Below are 22,967 nucleotides of genomic sequence, written 5' to 3' on the forward strand. Positions count from 1 at the left end.
TCAGGCTTGTGGTTTGTAGACTGTATTATTGAAAAGCATGTTTTCATCAGTCTATGAAGTGGCTGAAGTGGCTTTGTTACAGATAAGAAATATCTTATTCAATGCTGCATCTATATGTAGAGGTTCTGTAGAGGTGGGTAGAGTAACCAAAAATTGTACTCAAGAGTAATGTTACTCTTGAAAATATTAATCAAGAAGTACAAAATAGAGGTCCAAGAAATGCTTGTGTAACTTGTAGACTCTCAGTCGGAAGTGTAACTGAAACTTTTATTCAAGAGTACCGTTACTTTAATACAAATCATACTGAAGTATATGCTGCTAGAAAAGCACAATTAAAAAATAATTGTACTTTAAAAATGTCTTTGAAGTAAATGTAACTTGAGTACCACCCACCTCTACTTACATAAACTGTGGTGTAGGGAGTTTTGGATGTTTTGAGGTCAGGAGTTCTGTTATGTCAAACTGTTGGATGGAGAAATGTTCCTGTGTGTCCACTCTGTGTTAAGGAGAGGGTTAGCCAACTTCCTCTCTGTGAGTATCATTAGCACAGGCACAGACGGACGGTGCATTCAGGAGCTCTGGGACAAATGTGTTCTGGAGAAAAGGGGAACAAACCCATGGTGTAAGACAGAGACGGTGTTACAATCTTTTTAGGGAAATTATGGACAAATCATTCACTGAAATACGTTTCCCAGAATCAAAGGATTGCATTAAAAAAGTTTTTTTTTAAAGTACGAATATAAAAAAAAACAAGGAGAAAACTTGCACAATAACAAGAAATTTATTTATCAAATTCTAATAATAATAATAATAGAAAGTGAATCTAAGGTTAAAGACGAATAATTACAAAAATTAGCAGCATTTCAACGTAGTCCCTCACTCACTGTATGTTGTTTCTACAGATCACAAATCCAGTTTCAAACGTCCTTCAGTCCAGAGTAATCCTTCAGTCGTCCAGGTCTGATCCATAGTCAAAGCCAAAGTAAAATCTTGTCAACCCGACAAAAACGTTGTAGGAGTGAAGCCGGTTTGCTGCTCATCCAAGCCGCTTCTCCGGTTCTGGTCAGATTTCTAGTGGACACTGCCTTATATCCATCTATATATTTGATAGATATAATGCAGTGTCCACCAACAATCTGACCACTTTGCTGATGGACACTGCCGCTTCTTGAATGAGCAACGAAACGTCTTCACTCCTACAACTTTTTTTTCCAGTTGACAGATTTTACTTTTGGCTTTTACCAAAGCTTCACATGAGAAAATAATTCACTGCTAATACACAAAATACAGAGATACCCTTAAATATAAACATGTAAAAAGTGATTTTAAGCAGTTATATAAACAGTGATAAAACAGATTCAACATATAAAGACTACACCATTATAATCAGATCAAATAAAGAAGGTTAAAAATGCAAACATGCCTGAGTCTGAAAACAGCAGCTCAAATAATTCATGAAGATGTAAACTATACAGGTGTCAATGAGAAGATCCATGTAATTATGGTTTTAAGGTACCTGGGACTGAATCAAGAATTAAACCTGGACTAGCGAAGGACTAAACCAGGACTAGTACAATTCAAACTGTGTAGTTTAAAATTACTGTCCATCTTTAATTTTTAAGGTCTTTTATACGTTTATGATAATACAATGAGCAAAAAAGTCTAATTTTGTTGTGCCAATATGGTCTATGTTGTACTATGGGGTAGAATTTTAAACTATGGGGAGACACCATAGCCCCCTGTATTAATGGGAAACAAGTTCCTCTATCTCCCACATCCAAAGGTCTTGTTCCAGTTCTCGTACAGCTCCAGATCTTTGCTAGATACACTCGGCCTCACCGTCTTCAGTGCCTCCTGGAAGTCTGCGTAAGTGATCGGTCGCACCTGATCTGCCGAAATCGTGGCTATATCACTGAACTGAATGCTGCGAATTGGCCCCAAAGCCGCCTCTCTGCACAACTGTGTCATATCTGCTCCTGAAAAGCTCTCCGTCGCCTCTACAATACTATCCAACTCACTTTCTCTCAAATTATTCCTTTCTCTGGACATCAGGTTGGTCACAATTTGCCGTCTTGCGCCTCCTTCTGGGAGTGGGATGTACAGTCTCTTTGCTAGACGCCTTCTGGCAGCTTCGTCGATTTCTTGAGGGCGATTCGTTGCCCCGACAACTAAAATTCGATCGTCTGCTGCTGTCGTCGCGCCGTCAAGTTGGACCAGAAATTCGGTTTTGATTCTCCTGGATGATTCGTGCTCACTATCTGATCTTTGGGACAACAAGGAGTCTATTTCATCAATGAAAATGACAGCTGGTTGGTGACATCTTGCTATTGCGAACAAAGCGCGTACCATTTTTTCACCTTCTCCCACCCATTTGGAAGTTAGTGATGAGGCACTTATGCTAAAGAAGGTAGCTCCAGATTGGCAAGCGATGCATTTTCCAATTAGCGTTTTGCCTGTTCCCGGTGGTCCAAAAAGTAGGATTCCTTTTGGCGGACCTCGCAACCCGGTGAAGATATCTGGACGCAACATTGGCCAAACCACGATTTCTTTTATTGTTGTTTTGGCGAATTCAAGTCCAGCAATGTCATCCCAGGTTATAGGAGGCCCGTGATCCATAATTTCGCTCATAATTAATTCAATAATCTTTGGTTCGAAATTTTTCAAACGTTCATCCAAAATGGTACCATCCTGGTTCATGTTGTTGTTGGCAGATGTATTTTGTTCATCTTCCTGTCTTGGCAGAGGTGACACAAACTTAGAAAAAGTTCCGCGTGATCGATTAGCACCTAGTGATTTCTTCATAGCTGCTGCCAAACCAGGTGTCTGCCCTCTTTGCTGTTGTGGATTTGAGTATTTTTTTTGTTGGTCAACGATTAATTGTTCACGAGCAGTTTTGAAATTGCTCCCCGGTTTTGGTGCAGAGGTGTGTCCGCCATACTGCCCTCTACTGGTCTCTCCCGCTTCAGAATTGTAGAAGTTCTTTCGTTTAGATGAATTTGGCAATGTAGGTTGAGTGTTTTGGTTAGAAAAAGTAGGAGTATGGTAGTTAGGATGACCCGAAAATGAGTTCTGAGCTGAAGATGGATTACCAAACACAGGGTGAGATGTGTGTCTAGTATTTGAATTACCTGCAAAGCTTTTTGTTTGCTCCAATGTAGAAGAAGAACTTGCAATCATGGAAGTACTACTGGCTTGTTTTGGCATGGTATATTGCTGTGTTGTTGATGTGAAACCTGCATTCTCAGCTCTTACTGGAAAAGACAAACTTTGGCCATCTTGTCCAACTGTTATATTTTCATCCTCTGGTTTTATCGTTTTCTCTTTCACTTTACTTTTTGCTTGTACCATCTTCTGCACGCATGGCATCTTCAGTAGCCCCTCCAAGCTTAGCCCCGACTCCCACTTTTCACTGTGGTTTTTCTGACTTCTGGCCAAATGCAAGGCGCTCTCTGCATAGTTGTTTAACCCATTTTTGGGGTCATCCGAGTCTAGCACGGCAGCATAGCATTCGGTGTATGTCCGTAGCAGCCTGGTTTGCGCGGCTTGAGTTAGCTGGTGGCTTGCCCATGCATACTGAATGTCGAAGATGTGGGCTCTGAACGAGTCGGCCGTCTGTTGAGGGGTGCTGGTGCCAGATGAAATGTCAAAGGACCTCCTCTGCCACTCGTCCAGGTGTGGGTTGCTCATGCCTGGGCTGTTCCCGCTGAAAGAGAAGAAGGGACACATGAAAAATTAAACAGGAGCAAACGTGACCTCTGACCTGAACGTAATCACACAACCTCAGTGAGATCCTCCAGGTACAGGGGATTCAGTTTGTACAGTTACATGGTTAGTAAAAATCAGATAATCCAGCAAACCAATGTGTGTGTTCACACACACAAAATAAACCCGATCACCAAAAACTGGTGACATGTGTCAGTTAATGAATGGACCTTACAAAGTAAATTTTGACAAGGAAAAAGATTTAATAAAGACAATCAGAAATCAGATTACTCACATCACAACTGTTTACATGACATTTAACAATCTGATAACTCCAGAAATGTTGTTGTGCACTGTAAACGGTGTTGAGGTAGGACATATGTGACGTTTACTATAGGAAGAAGCAATAGTTATACATAATTGCTATACTTGAGATTGAAATTGAGCCGTATTAAAAGTGAATTTATTAGAAAAATGATAATTAAAGGTGCACCATATAACTTTATTGGTGCAGGTTCACCACCTTGATTATCTCCACAGAGAAGTTTTTTGCTTCTACAGAATGACATTAAATGTATCTATCTATCACAATCAATTGCAGGTGTTTGTACTGGTCAAAAATGTCTTGAAAAATACCCATTCTTACTGTGACCAGGGTTGCCCCTCCCCAGAAATGACCTTTAACATGCACTGGTGGTGCCAGTGGGCTTATCTCCAAGGAGATAGATAAAATGTATGCCATACTGCGGAACACTCCATTCTCTATGGAGACAAGCAGTTAGCAGACCCTCTACCATAGGCCTGTCACGATAATTACTATATCAACTTATCGTCAATACATGACAGATGGAACAATAATGGGGGTCTGTATTCATTGTGGGTATGTTTTCTTTGGACTAGACAGACATTTTTTGTAATTTTTTGGCAATTTATGACAATAAATAAGTTTTGTGGTGTAAAGGGTTGAATAAATAACTTCTATGACTCATTATACATTCAAACTAATTACTGAGTATTACTATTACTAAGAAAGTATTTTATTTTGCTATTTATTTAATGTAGCTCATGTTTTTAACAATATTTGTCATTTACAATAGTTTTTTGTGGTGGTTTAGGTTAATTGTGTCAGTGACATAATTTAGTTTCAATATTATCATTTAAAGTCTATATTTTCTTCCACTTTCCTTAAAATGTGTGATCGTGAAAAGTCTACTCCACCAGAATCATTACATGGTGAACTTTTAAGCATTTTGCAACTAAATGTAATTATAGTGTTTCACAATATGAAATAACACGTGCGTTTCAATAAAGCAAGTTAGTATTTTTGCTCAATTTAAATTATTTTTTCTTACGTTACGTACGTTTTCTTCTCAAAATAAACAAGGCAGGAAGACTTGGTATTGACACCTCTAACCACCCACCAGTTTGATTTACATAATAGCTGCAATAACACATAAGACATGTTTTCCATCTTTGAAATATAAGTATCTTGCACATTAAGTTAACTTCACTTTGTCCTTGTACACCTCTTTTTCTCTATAAACAGCATCTCATTACATAGATGGCAGTTTACTGTACTTGCACTTAATAGCCAAAGCACCGTGTAGCATTTTGCATTTTTCTCTCAACATCTGGTCTCGTATGGGGTTTTAAATCTTTAGCAAAGCACTTTTCATACAGTAATGACTTTGCATTGACTAAATAAGGAATCTGACACAACCAAACGGGAGTGAAACCATACTTACTGTCAAATATCCTCTGAATCTTACAGTTAAAGGTAAATGTAGCTTGAGAAAAGTTAACGTGGTTTGTTTTGATTTGTTCCCGCCACGGCTTTCTCTTACTTCCTGCGCCCTGCACTACGACTTCCGGTACAGTATCATTTTAACTGTTAATTACTTTTTTAGCTCAAGAAAAATAAACGTTCTTTCATGTTGTCTAAATTAATATTATCCTACATCTTGTTTACCATAAGATTGTCTATTTAAAAAAAAAAAAAAAGTATCACAGTATATCAAAGCCTAAATCGTACGTTTTATGTAGTTAAACTTTAATTCATTCAAGTTTTTATTATTTATTTTTTAACATATATTTTACATGTCAGTCCAGTTTCTACTCCTTCTATGGACTTTTGCTCTATCTAGTGGCCATAGTGTAGATTAATCGAGGAAGCCGTTCTCTTTTCGCAATGCCTTGTGGGAGTCGTAGTTTATTTTATGATTCATCTTACTTCATTATCATTTATCTGAATTGTCATGCATTCAAAACCAATGCCCTTATTATTTGTTCTACATTTGAACAAGTTACTGCTTTGAATCACGTGATAAATGTTATGCAAAGTAGTTTGGTGAGACGTTTTGAGTAAAAATAAAAACTACATTACCCAAAGTCGCGGATCCCAGTGTTTACAGCGGATGACAGCAGCTGCGGACAAAACATGCTGCCGGGTGGAAATATTCGCTTGCATGTTTAATTGTGCTTGGCTAGCTAACTTTTATCATCTTATAACGTCTCCGTAATAATTTTTAGACACTTTTAACAGCTCCTGATTAGAGTCGTTAGCTTTAGCCGCATTATTTTACACCCAAAAAACAGTCGGGATGCCAATGAAAGTAGACAGGACCAGCTTCCCACAGTGAATACGGTAACAGCAGCAGCAGCAGCAGTAGTCACACCCTTCTCTGGCAATTTAATATAATTTTGTAGCAGCGAATATGCAGTATGTTACCTCTTTATGCATTAGATGTCTTTAATTACTTTTTATAACGTTAGATTGGCATACAACAGCTTAATAACTAGTTTGATTGCAGTGAATATGACTGAATCATCATGCCACGAAAAGACAAGATAGCCCAGTGTCCGCTTGCTGCAATGACCACAGCTTTTCCGCAAAACTAGCAATATTATAGACACCTTTTTATACCATTAGATCCATTGATTGGGAATTATGAGCGGTCCATTGTACACGTTTGTGAGCAGAGACGACAATAGCACCGTCTATGCAGAAGTTTCAAAGATCCTTCTCGCCACTGGACACTGGAAGAGGCTGAAAAAAGACAATCCCAGATTTAATTTGATGCTCGGGGAGAGGAACAGACTACCATTTGGACGTTTAGGTAAGTAAGTGCATGATTTGACTAGCTCTATGCTACTAATCCAACCTATTTGCTGGCTTGAAAATGTAATAACATTTAAATTACTTCTATGGCTAATGCATTTTACCCTTGTGAATAGATTTTTTTCCCATGGCACATATCTATTCTAGTAGTTCCAATAAGCAATACAATTTACAGGAAACAAATATTAAAGGATTGCTAATCAGCAGGTTTGGAGTTTGGTTTATTTAGTAGCTATTTCAATTGCAATGTTTTCAAATATTACTTTTACCAAGGCAATTGATCAGACAAAAATCAATCAAACAATTTGTCAAGTTCAGTAAAAATTAAACCCTTAACATGTTACATCAAATAAATATAGTACATAATAGTATGTTAATACAATCTGAAGTATTCCTAATGCTTCACTGTTAAGCAATCCATGGGTTTCAGAATTATGGAAAATTTGGGCAGTTGTCATAGCAATTAACAGTTTAAAACAAAATATCCTATTTTTTGAATGGTCCTCAAAATGTTATGTATAACAGGAAGATGAAATCCATGAATACAATGGTATTACCAAAGCATAACCTGCAGATCTAGAAAACATGACAGAATTTGTCTGTTTAGTAAAATAACAGCTCATCATAACTTTCTATACATGACGACTCTCTACAATATCTAAGGAAATGTGTAATAGTAATAGCAGTAATATTAATGTCTTGTTAAACTACTGTGTATGCCACTTATTAGGGTAACAAACACTCATATACAAGATAATGGATATTACAATTCCTGTTTTCAGGTCATGAACCAGGTCTTGTGCAGCTCGTGAACTACTACAGGGGGGCAGACAAGCTCTGCAGAAAGGCCTCTTTGGTCAAGTGGGTATCATCCTTCTTAACAACAAAAATCTATAGCTCTAATGCCTCCACTTAATTATTTAAAAGCATTAACACTGACATTGTTTGTCTCATCCATCCATCAGGTTAATAAAGACCAGTCCGGAGCTGCGGGACTCTTGTAACTGGTTTCCTGAATCGTACATTATTTATCCCACAAACCTGAACACACCTGTGGCTCCGGCATCTAATGGCATCAGCCACTTAAAGAGCAACCCCAAAACCGACGAGAGGGAGGTGTTTCTCGCCTCATACAATGCCAAGAAGGAGAGTGGAGACGGAACAGTGTGGATCGCAAAATCTTCAGCTGGAGCGAAAGGTAAAGAGTCTGTTAGAAAATCATACCGATAAGGACTAGGGCTTCCCTCAAACATTTTCACAATATTTTACCTTGTAATGATTGTTCACAATTGTAACTTTTTTTTCTTAATCATAGTATATGAATGTAGCTTTCAATCTTGATTTTCTAAACATAAAACAACCCACTTTTAATTTGTGCAGTTTATTACAAAAATAGTTGACAGTAGCACTGTCAATTAAAAGGGCCCAATAGAAAAAACGGAATATATAGGATAAATCACAATAAGATGCATGTTGATCCAGTCAGAGCTGGACTACTGAGTAAATAATAAAGATATGAGTGAGTTGTACAGTAGTTCAAATTTTACAATTCTGTATTTAGTTCCAATAGTTGTTTCACCAGATAAAAAAAAACAACAAAAAAAACAAAAAAAACAGTAAAGCATTCCACTTTTAGTGTTTAGTGTCTGGTTATATAATACCCCGGGTGTATTAAATTACTTTATATTGTAAGGGCACTAAAGCATTAAGAGCTCTCTGTATTGCTATTTACAAGTGAATCTAAAAATAGCCCGCATTTATTGATTTTTATTATCACTGTTCATTTAGTTTATGGGATGCTGTAGGTTATTCCTACAGCATCCCATAAACTCTGGAGGAGTAAATCTAATAGTGTTTCCTGGTGCTATTAAATTGTAATATGAAGTTGAACTTGGCCAGCCCACATAATTTACATGTATCAAGTTCAAGTTGTATTGCTTGTACCACAGGAGCTGGTATCTTGATTTCCCATGATGCTGCTGAGCTGTTGGAATATATCGATAATCAGGGCCAAGTCCATGTCATTCAGAAATACCTGGAGAAGCCTCTGCTGCTGCAGCCGGGAAACCGCAAGTTTGACATCAGGCAAGTTGCAGGCTGGAAAACGAACCGTGTATACAAATATACTTCAGAGAATAGCGTCACAATCATTTGGGACAATTGGGTGGCCAAACCTTCTTGTCAAAGCCTGATCTCTCAGAAGCTAAGCAGGGCTGGTTTGCCTGGTTAATACTTGGTTGGGAGACTGGGACTACCAGATGCCACAGTGGGGAGCCAGTGGCAAAGAAACTGTTGTGTCCTTAAGCAAGACACTTAACCCACTTTACCTGGTATGAATGTGGTATGTGTATGAGTGATTGGTGGTGGTCATGGCCAATGCCGCAGCCTCACATCTGATGTAAGTATACTCAACTTATTTCTTTCTGATCTATCATATGTGTCTGAATGAGGACAGCACAAGGGCAAAGAGGCTAAAATAATGTTATTAGAAAAAGCATTATTACATTTACATCTCCAAAAATATATGTACACATATGTAAATGTAGCCACTGAACGAACCCAAAAATGGCATAAATATAATGCTTTAGAGATGTTATTTATGTTAATTGTATGATGAATATGTGCATCTAATCAGCACTTGTTTGATCTTGTATTAGTTGCTTTTTTTGGGCTTAATTTTGTGAGACTGTGGTCGCTTGTTTTGGGCTTTTTTTCAAAGGCTTGGTCACTTGTTTCTCGCTGAAAATCTGGCAACCGTTTTAAAAAATGTATTCTTTATTTTATTTATTCAATACTTTACGAGGTAAGTCAACTGAGAACACCTCCTCATTTGACAACTGGCCAAGACACAGCATAAAACAGTACAGAATACAAACACTCACATATCAATCATAATGACAGTGAAACATTTGCAGATTAGAGAAATAAAAGTGTTAAAAGTATGTGCACTGATCCTGTTAAACACTCTGGATTGAGTTTTTAAAAGTAGATAGAGCAAAAAAAGACCTAAGTTTTAAAGTCTGTTGTAGGTGGTTCCAGTCACTGCAGAGAACTCAAATGAGCAGTGGCCAAAAGGTGTGCGGGGTTTAGGAATGACCAGGTTAATATAGGTGTTGGAATGGAGTTTCTTTCAGTCCTAACATCTAGTGTCATGTACTGCCAGGAGCTGGGTGCTGGTAGACCATCAGTACAACATTTACCTGTACAGAGAAGGCGTGCTACGTACCTCCTCAGAGCCCTACAACAGTGAGGACCTGGGGGACATGACCAGTCACCTGACCAACCATTGCATCCAGAAGGAGATGTCGCAGAACTACGGCCGCTACGAGGAGGGCAACGAGATTTTTTTCTCCGACTTCAGACTCTACCTCCTCAACAGCCACGGGGTCACGCTGGAGAGCTCCATCTTACCTCAGATCAAACATATTATCAAGTGAGTTTGGGAATTAAAAGACAGGGCTAAAATTAAAAATCTAACTTTCAAAGGGCAGTGACAAAATGTTGCAAGTTAAGTGACTAGAATGTGTTTTGCAAATTTACTTAAATGACAGTAGACATAATGTTATTGCTGTCATTTAGCCACGTACTTTCCTACTACTTTTACCATTATATATAATTGTAAAAAATAAATAAATAGTATTTTAGAACAATTGTAATGTTTAAATATATAAAATAAGATTAAGCAGGGATTATTAGAATAGTTTAATCTTTCAACAAAATAAGGTATTTATTTTTACTTTTTTACATAGATTTAGTTTCCTGTCAAAATTTTGATTTGCATCAATCGATGTTCAGTTTGAACTAAAACTGCTCAGATAATAAGATAAGTAAAATAACAATTACTGAATGATCCACATTTTATTTCCATTCTGTCTCTCTCCTTCCATTCCCTCTGTGTGTGTGTGTGTGTGTGTGTGTGTGTGTGTGTGTGTGTGTGCGTGTGCGTGTGCGTGCAGGAGCTGTCTGTCGTGTATTGAACCTGCCATCAGCACTAAGCACCTGTCGTACCAAAGCTTCCAGCTGTTTGGCTTTGACTTCATGGTGGATGAGACCTTCAAAGTTTGGCTCATCGAGATCAATGGGGCTCCAGCCTGCGCACAGTCAGTACACACAGACTTTATATACAACACAATACTACTGGCAGCTGAGGGTAATCCAGGGAATCTCTTTAATATGGCACCTGTTAGTAACCTAGTAATGCAAGCTGATTTCTTTCAAAGTTTTCAAAGAATCTGGAATCAAAGAATCTTGAGAATCTGTCTTATATGTCTCCTGCTGATTTGTTTTTTTATATTTTCTTATTTGCTTACAAGGTAACAAGAGTAAGAAGTAGTTTGATACTACTCATTCGGTTTTATTGTAGAGGCATGTCAATTGGCTGCTATGATTGGCTAAAACTCCCCTGAGAGTGTCTCCTCTTACAGAAGAATTTTAACAGGTGCCAGATTGATATTATAAAGCTAACATAACTAACTAAGCAAATGAACAAGCGACAGGTGATGATCATCGGGTGTGAGTGTGTAATTTGACCTATCTGAATTTATTGCAAAACTAATTCATTGTTGATCATTATTTTAATTTTGTGCCAAATCAGGTTATGACCAAGTTCACACTTTAGTCCTTGTTTATGGTCATATTTAGTCCTGCTGTGGACTTGGTTTGGTCTGCTTCTGTTTCTGGTTTAGTCCTGGTCTAGTCTAGGTTTATTTCTGGGTTTAGTTCCAAATTCAATGTTTTCATGAAGTTACCTTATGTTTTACTTGTTTATTGCTTTACTTTTCTAGGAAGCTGTACTCAGAGCTGTGTCAGGGCATCGTGGATGTGGCCATCTCTCCGGTCTTCAGCCTGAACAGCAGTGGTGACTCTGGCTCTTCTTCTCCGTATTCCTCCTCTCCCTCTTCCACCTCCTTCAACCTCTCCACAAATGCATGCTCCTCCCCCAAGATCAGAGGGCCACTGCACGTGGGGCCATTCACGCGCTTGTAAGCACACAGGAAAGTCATACAGGAATACAGTACACAGCTGTAAAACAGGAATACAGTACTGAAACATAAATACAAGCTGCTTTTCCCTCTATGTACTCTCTTCTCACTGCCCCTTTTAAAGTGCTTTTGAGGAAATCTATGGCCACTGTGTCCGGTTTTTGCAAATTCCTAACATAATTGGCAAAATACCTTAACTGTTTGAAAATATGAAATTTACGCACAAGCCAGTGTAAATTACTAGACTTGGGTTAATCATATTTTGCATAAGTTAGGATAGATCAAATGGAAAAAAATACAACAACAAGGCAACAATATATAAGCAATTTCTTTTCTAATAACAGGACTAAACACATTTTTAAAAAGGAAATTGTTGTTCTATAAGCCCTAAAGCAATAGTTTTCACACCTGGGTACCATCCTATTTAAAGCAGCTCTAAACCAGAATGAAACCATAAATCAAACCTAAAAGAGGACAGAAAATAAATAACACTGACTCTTAATGAGACAAATACATTGAGAAGACCCAGCGCACCACACTTTGAGAAACAGTGCTCCAATAGGCTCCTATGGTAAAAGAATATGGACAAGCATTTTAAAAGGGGCTCACATGTGCTCCCTGTATTTTCCCAAACTGAAAACCTAAATATATTTTTCCTTTTAAGACTGTAGTGCCTTACATTTCCAGCCATTGCCCCTTAAACTGACTGCCAGTCGACCTGCTGTTCAATGAGCGTTTGCACTGTTCTACTCTATTAGCCACCTACAGTGTCTCCAGTCCACAGCAATTCAATAGTCTTTTGGTCATTTAGCTTGGAGTTAATTAATTTCCTACTTTTATAGTTTGACAAAGTGTAGCTTTCTGTTATGTTTTTATGTATTAAGTATTAAAGAAGTAGGCAAATCTATTCTGAAGTGTACATTAGGTTGCATTCAAAGAGGGTTGTCAAAAGTAAAATCAGATTCTAATCTATACTAAAACTATCAATACTAAAAAAGTCACATCTACCACTTTAGAATGATCTAGAGCTAAATCAGAGCAAGTATAAGACACATAGACTTGTATACGCCCATGGACCAGTATGAAACCTACCTGGACAACTGAGGGATTACACAGATATAAGACCACAGAGTACGGCAATATAAAAGAACATACTACTATTTAATGTTGAAAATGACATTCTATTATCTAAATAGAGTGTTTTTTTTTAAATTATCATTGTGGTATCAGAATCGGTATTGAATATAGAGTCTATTCCCTAGTATCGTGACGACACTACATTAAAATGGAATTGCAGGACAGGCGAAAATCACTGGTAGAAAACTAAATTGATAAAATACTGATATTTGTGGTGGGTTTATAGTCAATATCTATGTAATTACTTGGCCAGTGTATATCACAAAATTACATAAAATTGAAGAAATAAGTGGAAAGTATTTTTTTCCACTATACCATCAAAAAGTGCTGATCCAATAGGCCTGAATATTAACAGATAACCAGACTTTAAATAAATAAAATTGTTTATAAGCTAAATTTTGCTTTTGTGTATAGGCAAAATTTTGGCCTAGTTAAAATATTTTTTTCACTATATTTATTTATTTATTGGTTTATTTGACAGGGACAGTGGACATTAATCGCATTGCTGCAAATGCACCAGAATTAGCCAAAAGGCTCTTTTTCATCTGTTGTTCCTGGCCTCAAAAAGTGTGGATCAAATTGTTCATCTGTTAATAATCAGGACGGACTTAAAAAGAACAAAATAGTTTGTTAGCTCAATTTCCAACAAAAAAAAATCCAAATGCATCATCTTTTTTTACCCTGTCCTCTGTCTGAAAAAAAAAATGTAAAAATGAATCAAACCTACATTCCTTCCTTTTTATGGACACTACATGTTAATAGTGAAGATTCAAAATGGCTGCCGATAAAAGATGAGGTTTAAAAGTATTAAGGACATGTTATTGTCAACAGCAGAAAGCATGTTTGTGTAAAGGCATGTACTAGTTAAATATGCAAAGGTATAGAAGCACCGTTCGCTCCTGAATAGTCACCCTCCTCTTTTTTGTTGTATTTTGATGAAAAGTTCTAGTATTACAAACAAACACGTGTGTTAATATTTGATTTTGAATGAAAGTAGAGTAGATCAGTTCAGTGTTCAATAGTTGGAAGACCCCATGAAAATAAATTATATAGCCCTGTACTATGAAGCAGTTTATGAATGAGATGCACATTTTTATGGCGAGACAAGCAAATAACATATAGGCAATTCCAAACTGAATAATTGTGTTTGTGGACCAAAACTATTTACTGACACTGGCTATGTTTACCTGCACACCAGAAATCTGCTCATTTTCTGATTTCTGGAGTTACAGCTGATGTGAATAATCTGATTTCTTTATAATTCTTCACACCTATGGAGGTTTTGGCAAGGAAAATCGGGTAAACTAATGGAGCAAAGACAAACATTAAAGATGAAATTTTGAAGATTGTTATAAGCGTTTTAGCCTAAAATTATGAAGTGGTTGATTTTTATTGTGAAAGGACTAAACCAGATCCAAATCAATACCATGTGATTGTAAAGAGGGATGCAATAATACTTACTTACTACAATTTTAGAACCATTTAATAATAATTTAACTACAAGCATCATAGTACAGGGTTAATAAATAAACCAATTTTCATTTATCTACAGTCAATATGTTTTGTTTTCATTTCTGAAATATTACCAAAGAAATGTCCAACGGCTGCATAGAAAGTCAGACCCCTCACTCCACCACTTTATAAAGCCATGCACACTACAGTCAGTGTCATTACGCTGGGTTTTGTATTAAAAACATATTATTTCATGGGGTTTTTGTAACTATCTTTTTTAATTTGAAGGTTGTTTTTTGTGATAGAATAGATCTGTTATATTTTTTACTGTTTTTCTTGTTTGATAAAAAATGACTGCATAATTGTTCCTCTAAATTGTAGTTTAAATTTTGCAACCTCCTTGTACATTTTATCAAATATTTTCAGGAACTAGTTTAGTCTTAGCCATGTCATAACTTTAAATTATGATTTGTTTTATGTTTAACCTCAAATGTGAGTGAGGCATTGCTTCCTGAAAATTTAAGGGACAACAGCATTGAATTTAATATTTATTTATATTTTAAATTATATATATTTTTTGTTTACAAGACTGCTCCGATGAGTGAAGGACGAAGGAAAAATGAAAGTGTTTCAGAAAGTTAATGCAGGATTTTGATGTTCAACACTAGGGCTACATTTGAGATATGAGGACATTTTTATTGGAACCGTTTTTAACCAAAATAACCAATACTCATTCATTTTCTAATATTTCCTATGTATTTTATTTGACTGCACTGAATACATCCTATTTGCTCCCTTAAGGGAAATCAATCCTCTGCATTTGACCCATCCTTCAGTGTCTCTGAGGTTAAACATGTCAGGGCAGAGGGCGACCGCAGAGCAGCACCTGGGGGACACATCTCCAGATCCTAAGCTAGTACTTAGTTGTAGGATTTTGCATAGTGCTTGTATTCAGCTGATAGGTACAGTAGGAACAAACTGTGGACTTCCTTGCTGCAGGGTGAATGCGCTAACCACTCGGCCACTGTGCCATGTTGGCCATCAGTGGGGCGGGATAAACATGGAACAAATACTTAAAACCAAATTTTAGATTTAAAAAATTAATACAGAAAACATAAAAATGCACTAGATAACTTTTTCTGATGGAGTGTTCACCATTTGCTAGTCTCCATGGAGATTTTATTAGCTTTTTCCTGAAATGTTACACTGTATACTGTATTTATTCAAATACAGTTCTCCTGAGCCACCTCTCCACAGACTTGGCCTGTTACTTGCCATCACATAGCTGTGTCTATGGAAATAGACATGTTTAATCCCATACTGTGGAACATTATAAGCAAAGCAATAACATCTCCATGGAGACAAGCAGGTGACAGGCCCTCTACCAGAAAAGTTATGTTGTGTCCCTATTAAATTCTGCAATACGTTTGAGAATGATCATTTAATGGTTGATTGTAAGTAGGAGTTTGTTATATGTGTTTTGCAATTGTCTTGTCTAATGAGGATTTCTATGCGATCGACTGCCCAATTTAAATATGTCTTTAGAAAGGAACCTATCAGTATTGAAGTGTTAAAACTGTAGGAAAATCTCTGCAAAGGGAAAGGTGCCTTAGATGAAACTAGCGAAGTGACCAGACATGAGCAATAGATGTCCTGCATTTGAACGCACCTTTATATAGCTAAAATTATTCATCATTTGACCTCTTTTTTATTATCTCCGTTGTTATGTTGTCTTAAATTTACATATTGTTGTTTTCGTATTTTTGTTTAAGCATTTAGTCATTTCAACCAAAGATATGGATCCTGCTGTCTCTCCTCTGTACATCTGTATTTGAGGCATTAACTCCGTATGCTGTGTTTTGTTAAATCTTGCATGAATGTTTGTCTTTTCAGAAACAATATTATGGAAATAAAAAGGAAAAAAAAAAGGCTGACACTATGACTTGTGTATGTTCTTCTGATGATGGCTTAAATACATTGGTTCATTTTGATGCAGAAAAAAGAGCATTGTCATACTTTACAAGAGTGCTAAGGAGAGGCTTACACTATAGTTAAGCGTGGCAACTACACAGCATGGCACCGGTGTAGGAGGGGTAGTAGTGTAGGGGTAAGTTTGTTGAATACCATCTCTTTTTGAGTACCAATATATTTTCTTTCTTTATTTTATTTATTTATTTAATTGCATTATTTTTTATTTTATTTTATTTTTTTTGCCGAATTAGTTTACTTACTTACGTCTTACTCACGTCTTACGTCATCACGCACACACTCACGCTCGTGTAGCTAGCCGTTACCATAGCAACCCTCGGAGTTTGTTTCCACGCTGCATCTTCTGCGTTTTTACACGGACTTCTCAAACGAAAGGAAAAAATATAATCGTTGTACTTTTCACACATCGGAACCATGTCTGCGGAGGAGACGGACCAGGACAACCCGCAGAGACGAGCGTCAGCCGTGGCTAAAGCTTTTCTCATGAAGTCCAGCACGAAGACCAACACCAACCTGTGAGCAGGGACAACGTTTAAATCAAGTACAGAGCTAACATAACAGTGATATTAGCTAATTTTTCGAATGCTAATTTTCACTTGTCTGAGGTTTTGTTTGCATAAAAATTCTTACATTTAAAAAAAAAAATGCATAAGTGTGTGCAGTCGAGTTTGTTAGCATCTTGGTAGTTCACGTTTCTCAGGGCAATCATGCTGCATTATAACCTCTTGAAGTCCACTTTATCACTGAAATAAATGCTATAAAAAGGAGATATTAGCATTCTGCAGCCAATCAAATTATATATTATGTAGCCCACAATCATTTAGGCTACAGTAAACATTATCAAGTGCACCAAAAACGACTTATTTGGATTAAATGTATATATGTTTTTACTTAACTGAAAAAACTAAATAACCTTACCTTTTATCATCAATTCCATTCCCTGGAGCCTGTTTTTGAGATTATGGTTAAGATTAGGACCAGGGTGAAGGTAGGGGTTATGGATGTACTTTCTTTTAAATGTGAAAAAATAGTTCTGGGAACACAGAGGCATGGGAATATAAGTATACTCCCCCCTTAATCTGGTGTTATGTTTTAGGTATGACCACTTGACCCAGGTGCTGCTGAAGATCCTGGATGAGCGCCCTCTAGATGCGGTGGACGTGTTTGAGGACATCAGCAGAGACGTGAAGCGGATGCAGTACGTGGACAAACAGAGTACTCTGAGGGACCTGAGAGAAGAGAACCCAGCAGAGACACTCGCCCAATTACAACGAGCTCTATTCAACCGCCAAGAGGAGCAAGAAGATGAGCTGGTGACTACTTCCACACAACTAAACCAAGGATGAGAGAGAAGACTGCACCAGTCTCAAGTTTCTCCTATGGTCACAAAACAAGCTGTACACTAAATTATCATAGCAAAACATTTTTTGATGCTTCCAAGGATTGATTGGCTTTAAAATTGCACTGTAGTGGCCACATAAAATAGGGAAAATTATAATTTATCCCATTTCGCATCATCTGTGTTTTACATAGGTTTCTGCAGCATAGAGCACATGCAATTCTTCTTTTATTTAATACTACATTTGGTGATAGAAACTAGGAAGTAATTACAGTGTAAATATACGAAATGATAGTAAACATGCAAATTTTCATCTTTTTCTATAGCGAGGTAACAAACCAATTAGAAAACATTACTACAAAAGACGACACAGATCCAATTTGAACATGATTAAAGCTGGACTCAAAAAGAGTTTTCTTACTGTCAGAGCAAAGGTATTGCAATGATTAAAATCACAGTTACTTACTACTATGTTCAGAAGTAACTGAATATACACATTCAGAATACAAACTTTGAGTGATTGTATTACGGTACAGTTACTTGTTCACTTGGTTGTATTTAGAATACAGTTACTTTTATAAAATAAAAGGAATACATTGTTCTATACAATTTAGGCTTCAGACTGCACAGTATTAGATATAATTAAATTTATCTAAAAAAAATAAATAAAACATTTTAAACATGCTTTTGTGGGGGATGGATGTGTTTTTCCTTTTGCCATTAGTGATAAATAAATGGAGAACAAACTATGAAACAAACATAAAGCTGTTTTTAATCCCATGTTGCATCATTACACTATAATTTATATGCAACTGGGTGTAAAAATATTCAAAGTATTCAAAATACAGTACTCTGGTTTTGAATACTTGGAATATTTTACGTTACAAAATTAAAATTCCCGTATTCTGTAGCTAAATACATTTTCAAAGTATTCTTCCATCACTGCTTATTACATAAGCCATTTATTATCTGAATTATTATTATTATTTTTTTTTTACTTGTAATACACACCTGATTTCCTCTTGCAGGTGGAGCCAGCATTGCCTAACTTGTCTGAGGTGGGCTTTCACCTGGAGCAGATCGGGGTGGGCCTTGGCCGTGAGGAGCTGCAGAGAGTGTTTCTGGCTCTGAAGCAGTTGGTGGAGACTCACAGTGTGCCTCGCTGTCGCTTCTGGGGAAAGATCCTGGGAACAGAGAACAACTATATCATCGTGGAGGCGGAGTACAGAGAGGGAGAGGAGGAGGAAGAGCAGAGTGCGGAGGAGAGATTTGGAGAGGGAGACCATGAGGAGAAAGAGGAGACGGAGGTCAGAGAATGTACAACTAAAATGACACTAGAGAGGGGTCATGGCTAAGTTGACAGCACTACTATAGCCAGGTCTAGTAAAAAGCATGTGGAAATTAACTATCATTATCAACTCAAAGTGAATACATTAATTTGAAAGGGAAAGCAGGGGCCTATATATGGGAGATTTTTGAAAGAAATATCCAAACTTTAACAAATACCCACACACGTTGAACCCTATGATTATTTGTTAGGGTTTGGCTCTGTAATTGCAAAATACATTTTAACATGTCCTTAAACATATTTACTGTGATAACTTCTTCTCTGGTCTCTTTCTCTTGCACAAAATAAACCTCACAAAGACAATTGTTTGTCTCAAAACCTCTTATTTCCTTTCCTCACTATATTTGTACAAACTACAGATATTTCTACAACATCTCCACAAACTTGCCATATTAATCTTATTGCTACTTTTAACTGAGCACAATCACGACCTAAGGGTTGAATAATTGCACCTACAACTTTTTGTCCATTTGACAGATTTGATTTATACCTGGACGACTGAGAGATTACACGGACATGTCTAATTTGTAATTTCAGGATCTTCAGGATCTTCTTCCTGAGTCAACCTACAAACCTCCTCCAGTGGTCCCCATAGAGGCCCCTGGTACAGGCACAAACAAATATGTGTACTATGTGTGCAAAGAGCCAGGCTTTCCATGGACCCGGCTCCCAGCGGTCACTCCGGCTCAGATCTGCACAGCACGGCTGATCAGGAAGTTTTTCACGGGCAGACTGGACGCTCCCGTCATGAGCTACCCACCTTTCCCCGGCAACGAGGCCAACTACCTCAGGGCCCAGATTGCTCGCATCTCAGGGGGGACACAGGTGAGGGGCGCTGGGTTATTTTTATGAAAAACATATATGAAGATTGCTGAAATACTGATATATCAACACATATTTGTAGAAGTTCACATTATAGGGAAGAATGCATTTATATTAATCTACATTTCATTTTTTGCAATTATTTTGTTACTCAAACTAAATGTGCTAAAGGATGTGTTCACACTTGCACTGTCAATACAACAAAATTTGGACTAACTAGGACTAAATGCACAATTAAAACAGGACTAGAACAAGACCAAACCAAATCTACATCAGGACACAGAAACTGTGCCCAAACCAGGAAAAAAGGAGTGGAAGCACCCTAAAATGCCCCTGTTTATGTTCATGTCTGAAAGATAATTTACCCAATAAATGTATTTTATTTTTAATGTATTTTTTAAGTCTACTTTTGCATAATTTTAAACAAATATTTTGGTATTTGTTAACATATAGACATTATCTAATTTAACAGGTTGTGACAAATAATTTAATTTTTTGTTTTTCGTGGTTCTTCTCTGCAGGTGAGTCCACAGGGTTTCTACCAGTTTAAAGAAGAGGAGGGGAACGAGGAGGACGAGGTGTCTCAGGACAGTTATGAGGTGAACCCCGACTTCGAGGGACTCTCAGCGGTCAAACTGGCCGAGTCTCTGTCCACATGGGTGCACCACACACAGCACATTCTGCAACAGGTGAGGATAAAACTAGTTATGTCATTAAGTAACATACTATAAATATCACCTGTTAACATCTACAGTGGAGAAAATGTATCTTATAACTTAAATGTTGACGTTTCAATCCTTACTTTTGCTGTGCACTGACACAGACAGTCAATTTACAGAAGTGGGTAGAGTAGCCAAGTCAAGCACTCTTACTTAAAAATAATATATTCAAAAATTACTCAATTATAAGAGTAATTTGGGAAATCTACTGCTCAAGATTTTGTCTTTTTAGTTAAAGGTTAAGAGGAAGACAAGTGACTGTAACTCCTCATCTTAAATGTATTGTGCAGTAGCTTATGAAGTGTTGTTTTGGAGTGAATAGTTTCATAAAATGAATTATTACTATGTAGGGTCGTTGTACGTGGGTGAACCTCACATTGAAAGCAGAGGAGTTGAATGAGGAGGGAGAGGAAGAGAGAGAGGAGGAGCCAGAGGAAGCAGAGCCAGAGATGGGCCCTCCACTGCTCACACCACTGTCCCAAGATGCAGGTACAATGGAAATCATATTTTGGCAAACTGAGTTAAAAACAAATTGAGACAAAACAAACAATAAAATGGAATTGTTGGCTAGATAATGAAATTGCCTGCTTGATTAATACATACTTGTTAATGCCGGTACTGATATGATTAGATCTGAATTTGTTTTTACATCAAAAAAAGGATGTGTCACAGTATATACCCAACATTTAGATCCTCTTTTTGTAGCATGTGCGACTACAAAATTGTCTTACCAAAATCTGCTTATTACATTATTTATCTTGCATTGTTGCATTGTTTCTAAATTGACTCTAGAGATTTATATTTTAGTCTTCATGTTTTTAAATAATATGTTGTCTAATTATTATCGGTCTTGTAGAATTGTTTAACACAGCTCCGTGGACTCTGAGGATATCGTCCAGCCTGACTCCAGAACACGCTGTGGCTTTTGTCCGCTCCAATCTATGGCCCGGGGCTTATGCTTATGCCACTGGAAAGTAAGACAATTCACCACTACAATGTATATGGGCTTTTACATGGTTTAGGGCTACAAGATTAATCATAATTGAATACTTACAATTATTATAGTTACAGTTATTTAGGTAAGATAAAAAAAAATATGTCCTCTACAGAGAACATCTCCAAGTGATCCTATGCTGTATAAAATCTGCTAAAGCTGCAATGATTAATCAGAAGAATCATGCATAATTACAGATAAATGGCAAAAAAATGATTTGTGAATTCTTTGTATATACCACATTTGTGCAATCAAAATGCCTGATTGCATTTAGATTTTGGATTAAATAATTTGAATACGTATTAAATTCACACATTTGAATAGGTCCAGGTGGATACATTTTTAAGAAAATACTGAAATGTGAAGCAGAGTTTGCATGTGATTAATGTTACTGCCCTGGTCCATAGCTTGCTTCAGTATTATGCCAAATAAAACCATCTGCTGTGTTTTCATGTAGAAAGTTTGAGAACATCTACATTGGCTGGGGGCTGAAGTACGCAGGGGAGGGGTACAGCCCACCTGTGCCTCCCCCACCACAGAGGGAGTATGCGAGCGGGCCTGAGATCACCGAGGCCTTGGACCCTGTTGTGGAGGAGGAGCAGGCTCTAAAGGATGCGCTGGAGGAACAGGAAGCCGCCAGAGAAGAGATGGAGGAGGAAGAGGAAGAGGATGAGGATGACTGAGGAATGTACTTGAATATACTTAAATATACAATGGATTATAAAGGGTTTACTGTGTTCAAATGGTCAGTACATGGTTATTAGAGTTGAGGCTGCTTTTAATGAAGAATATGTATATTGTTCATTTTGATGTATTGCATTTTATAAAGTTGACTTTTGTTTTATATTAAATACAAATGTATCATCTCTGTTTGTGACTCTGAATTGACCTGGCAAGTCTAGAATGATACTGAAGTGTGTACTCTGGATCCCAGGAGATAAATGACTATTAATCATTGAGAGTGTGACTTAGAAAGATGCTCAGTCTTAGAATGGGTCGAGTGTAAATGGTTGTGAATGTGCACTGCATAAATTATGAAAGCATAAATAGCCTAGCAATGGTGAATAAACGACTACACTGTGGTTAGGAACTATATTTTAAAAGGTAACTGTTCTGTTGGAAGATCCTCCACCTGTCTGTCTCCATGGAGATGTTTCTTTGCCAGTACAGGTCAGATCTGTGGAGAAGCAACACCAAAAACCCATGCAATTGAATAAATGCAATATGGATTAAGAGTATTTAATAACGCCACTGTCTTTATTATAAAAAGGTGTTTCTGTACGTGTAGTCTGTATAGTCCAGATAATGATTACTAGTCATGATTAGTCGATTAATCAGTGCAGCCCTATTTCTACGTTTAATATC

At 37.2% G+C, this 22,967-nt stretch overlaps 3 protein-coding genes across 3 annotated transcripts; 2 read left to right on the forward strand and 1 right to left on the reverse strand.

The window, feature by feature from the left end:
• Nucleotides 1-1,764: 1,764 nt before the first annotated feature.
• On the reverse strand, nucleotides 1,765-5,552 carry fignl1 (fidgetin-like 1). The gene is made up of 2 exons (XM_033979862.2): nucleotides 5,448-5,552; nucleotides 1,765-3,703 (listed from the first exon to the last, which is right to left on the reverse strand). Exon 2 carries the CDS (start codon nucleotides 3,685-3,687, stop codon nucleotides 1,765-1,767), a length of 1,923 nt encoding a protein of 640 aa, XP_033835753.1. The 5' UTR covers nucleotides 3,688-3,703; nucleotides 5,448-5,552.
• A 576-nt stretch (nucleotides 5,553-6,128) lies between these two features.
• ttl (tubulin tyrosine ligase) lies at nucleotides 6,129-12,614 on the forward strand. Its single transcript, XM_033979867.2, has 9 exons — nucleotides 6,129-6,337; nucleotides 6,632-6,818; nucleotides 7,603-7,681; nucleotides 7,786-8,018; nucleotides 8,770-8,905; nucleotides 9,984-10,253; nucleotides 10,777-10,920; nucleotides 11,605-11,802; nucleotides 12,467-12,614. The coding sequence occupies exons 2-9, from the start codon at nucleotides 6,650-6,652 to the stop codon at nucleotides 12,471-12,473; spliced, it is 1,236 nt and encodes a 411-aa protein (XP_033835758.2). The 5' UTR covers nucleotides 6,129-6,337; nucleotides 6,632-6,649; the 3' UTR covers nucleotides 12,474-12,614.
• A 4,180-nt stretch (nucleotides 12,615-16,794) lies between these two features.
• rsph4a (radial spoke head component 4A) lies at nucleotides 16,795-22,285 on the forward strand. The gene is made up of 8 exons (XM_055227479.1): nucleotides 16,795-16,895; nucleotides 17,477-17,693; nucleotides 18,748-19,026; nucleotides 19,605-19,892; nucleotides 20,411-20,578; nucleotides 20,959-21,097; nucleotides 21,465-21,582; nucleotides 22,060-22,285. Exons 1-8 carry the CDS (start codon nucleotides 16,795-16,797, stop codon nucleotides 22,283-22,285), a joined length of 1,536 nt encoding a protein of 511 aa, XP_055083454.1.
• The last annotated feature ends 682 nt before the right edge of the window (nucleotides 22,286-22,967 follow it).

This window comes from Periophthalmus magnuspinnatus, chromosome 15, assembly GCF_009829125.3.
Source record: "Periophthalmus magnuspinnatus isolate fPerMag1 chromosome 15, fPerMag1.2.pri, whole genome shotgun sequence".
Lineage (NCBI taxonomy): Eukaryota > Metazoa > Chordata > Actinopteri > Gobiiformes > Gobiidae > Periophthalmus > Periophthalmus magnuspinnatus.

Coding starts and splice junctions, on each gene's coding strand:
- fignl1 (XM_033979862.2), bottom strand. CDS start 3,687: ATGAGCAACCCACACCTGGACGAGTGGCAGAGGAGGTCCTTTGACATT.
- rsph4a (XM_055227479.1), top strand. CDS start 16,795: ATGTCTGCGGAGGAGACGGACCAGGACAACCCGCAGAGACGAGCGTCA. Junction 16,896..17,476: donor ACGAAGACCAACACCAACCT/GTGAGCAGGGAC, acceptor GTTATGTTTTAG/GTATGACCACTTGACCCAGG. Junction 20,579..20,958: donor CACAGCACATTCTGCAACAG/GTGAGGATAAAA, acceptor ATTACTATGTAG/GGTCGTTGTACGTGGGTGAA.
- ttl (XM_033979867.2), top strand. CDS start 6,650: ATGAGCGGTCCATTGTACACGTTTGTGAGCAGAGACGACAATAGCACC. Junction 7,682..7,785: donor AGAAAGGCCTCTTTGGTCAA/GTGGGTATCATC, acceptor TCCATCCATCAG/GTTAATAAAGACCAGTCCGG. Junction 10,921..11,604: donor GGGGCTCCAGCCTGCGCACA/GTCAGTACACAC, acceptor TTACTTTTCTAG/GAAGCTGTACTCAGAGCTGT.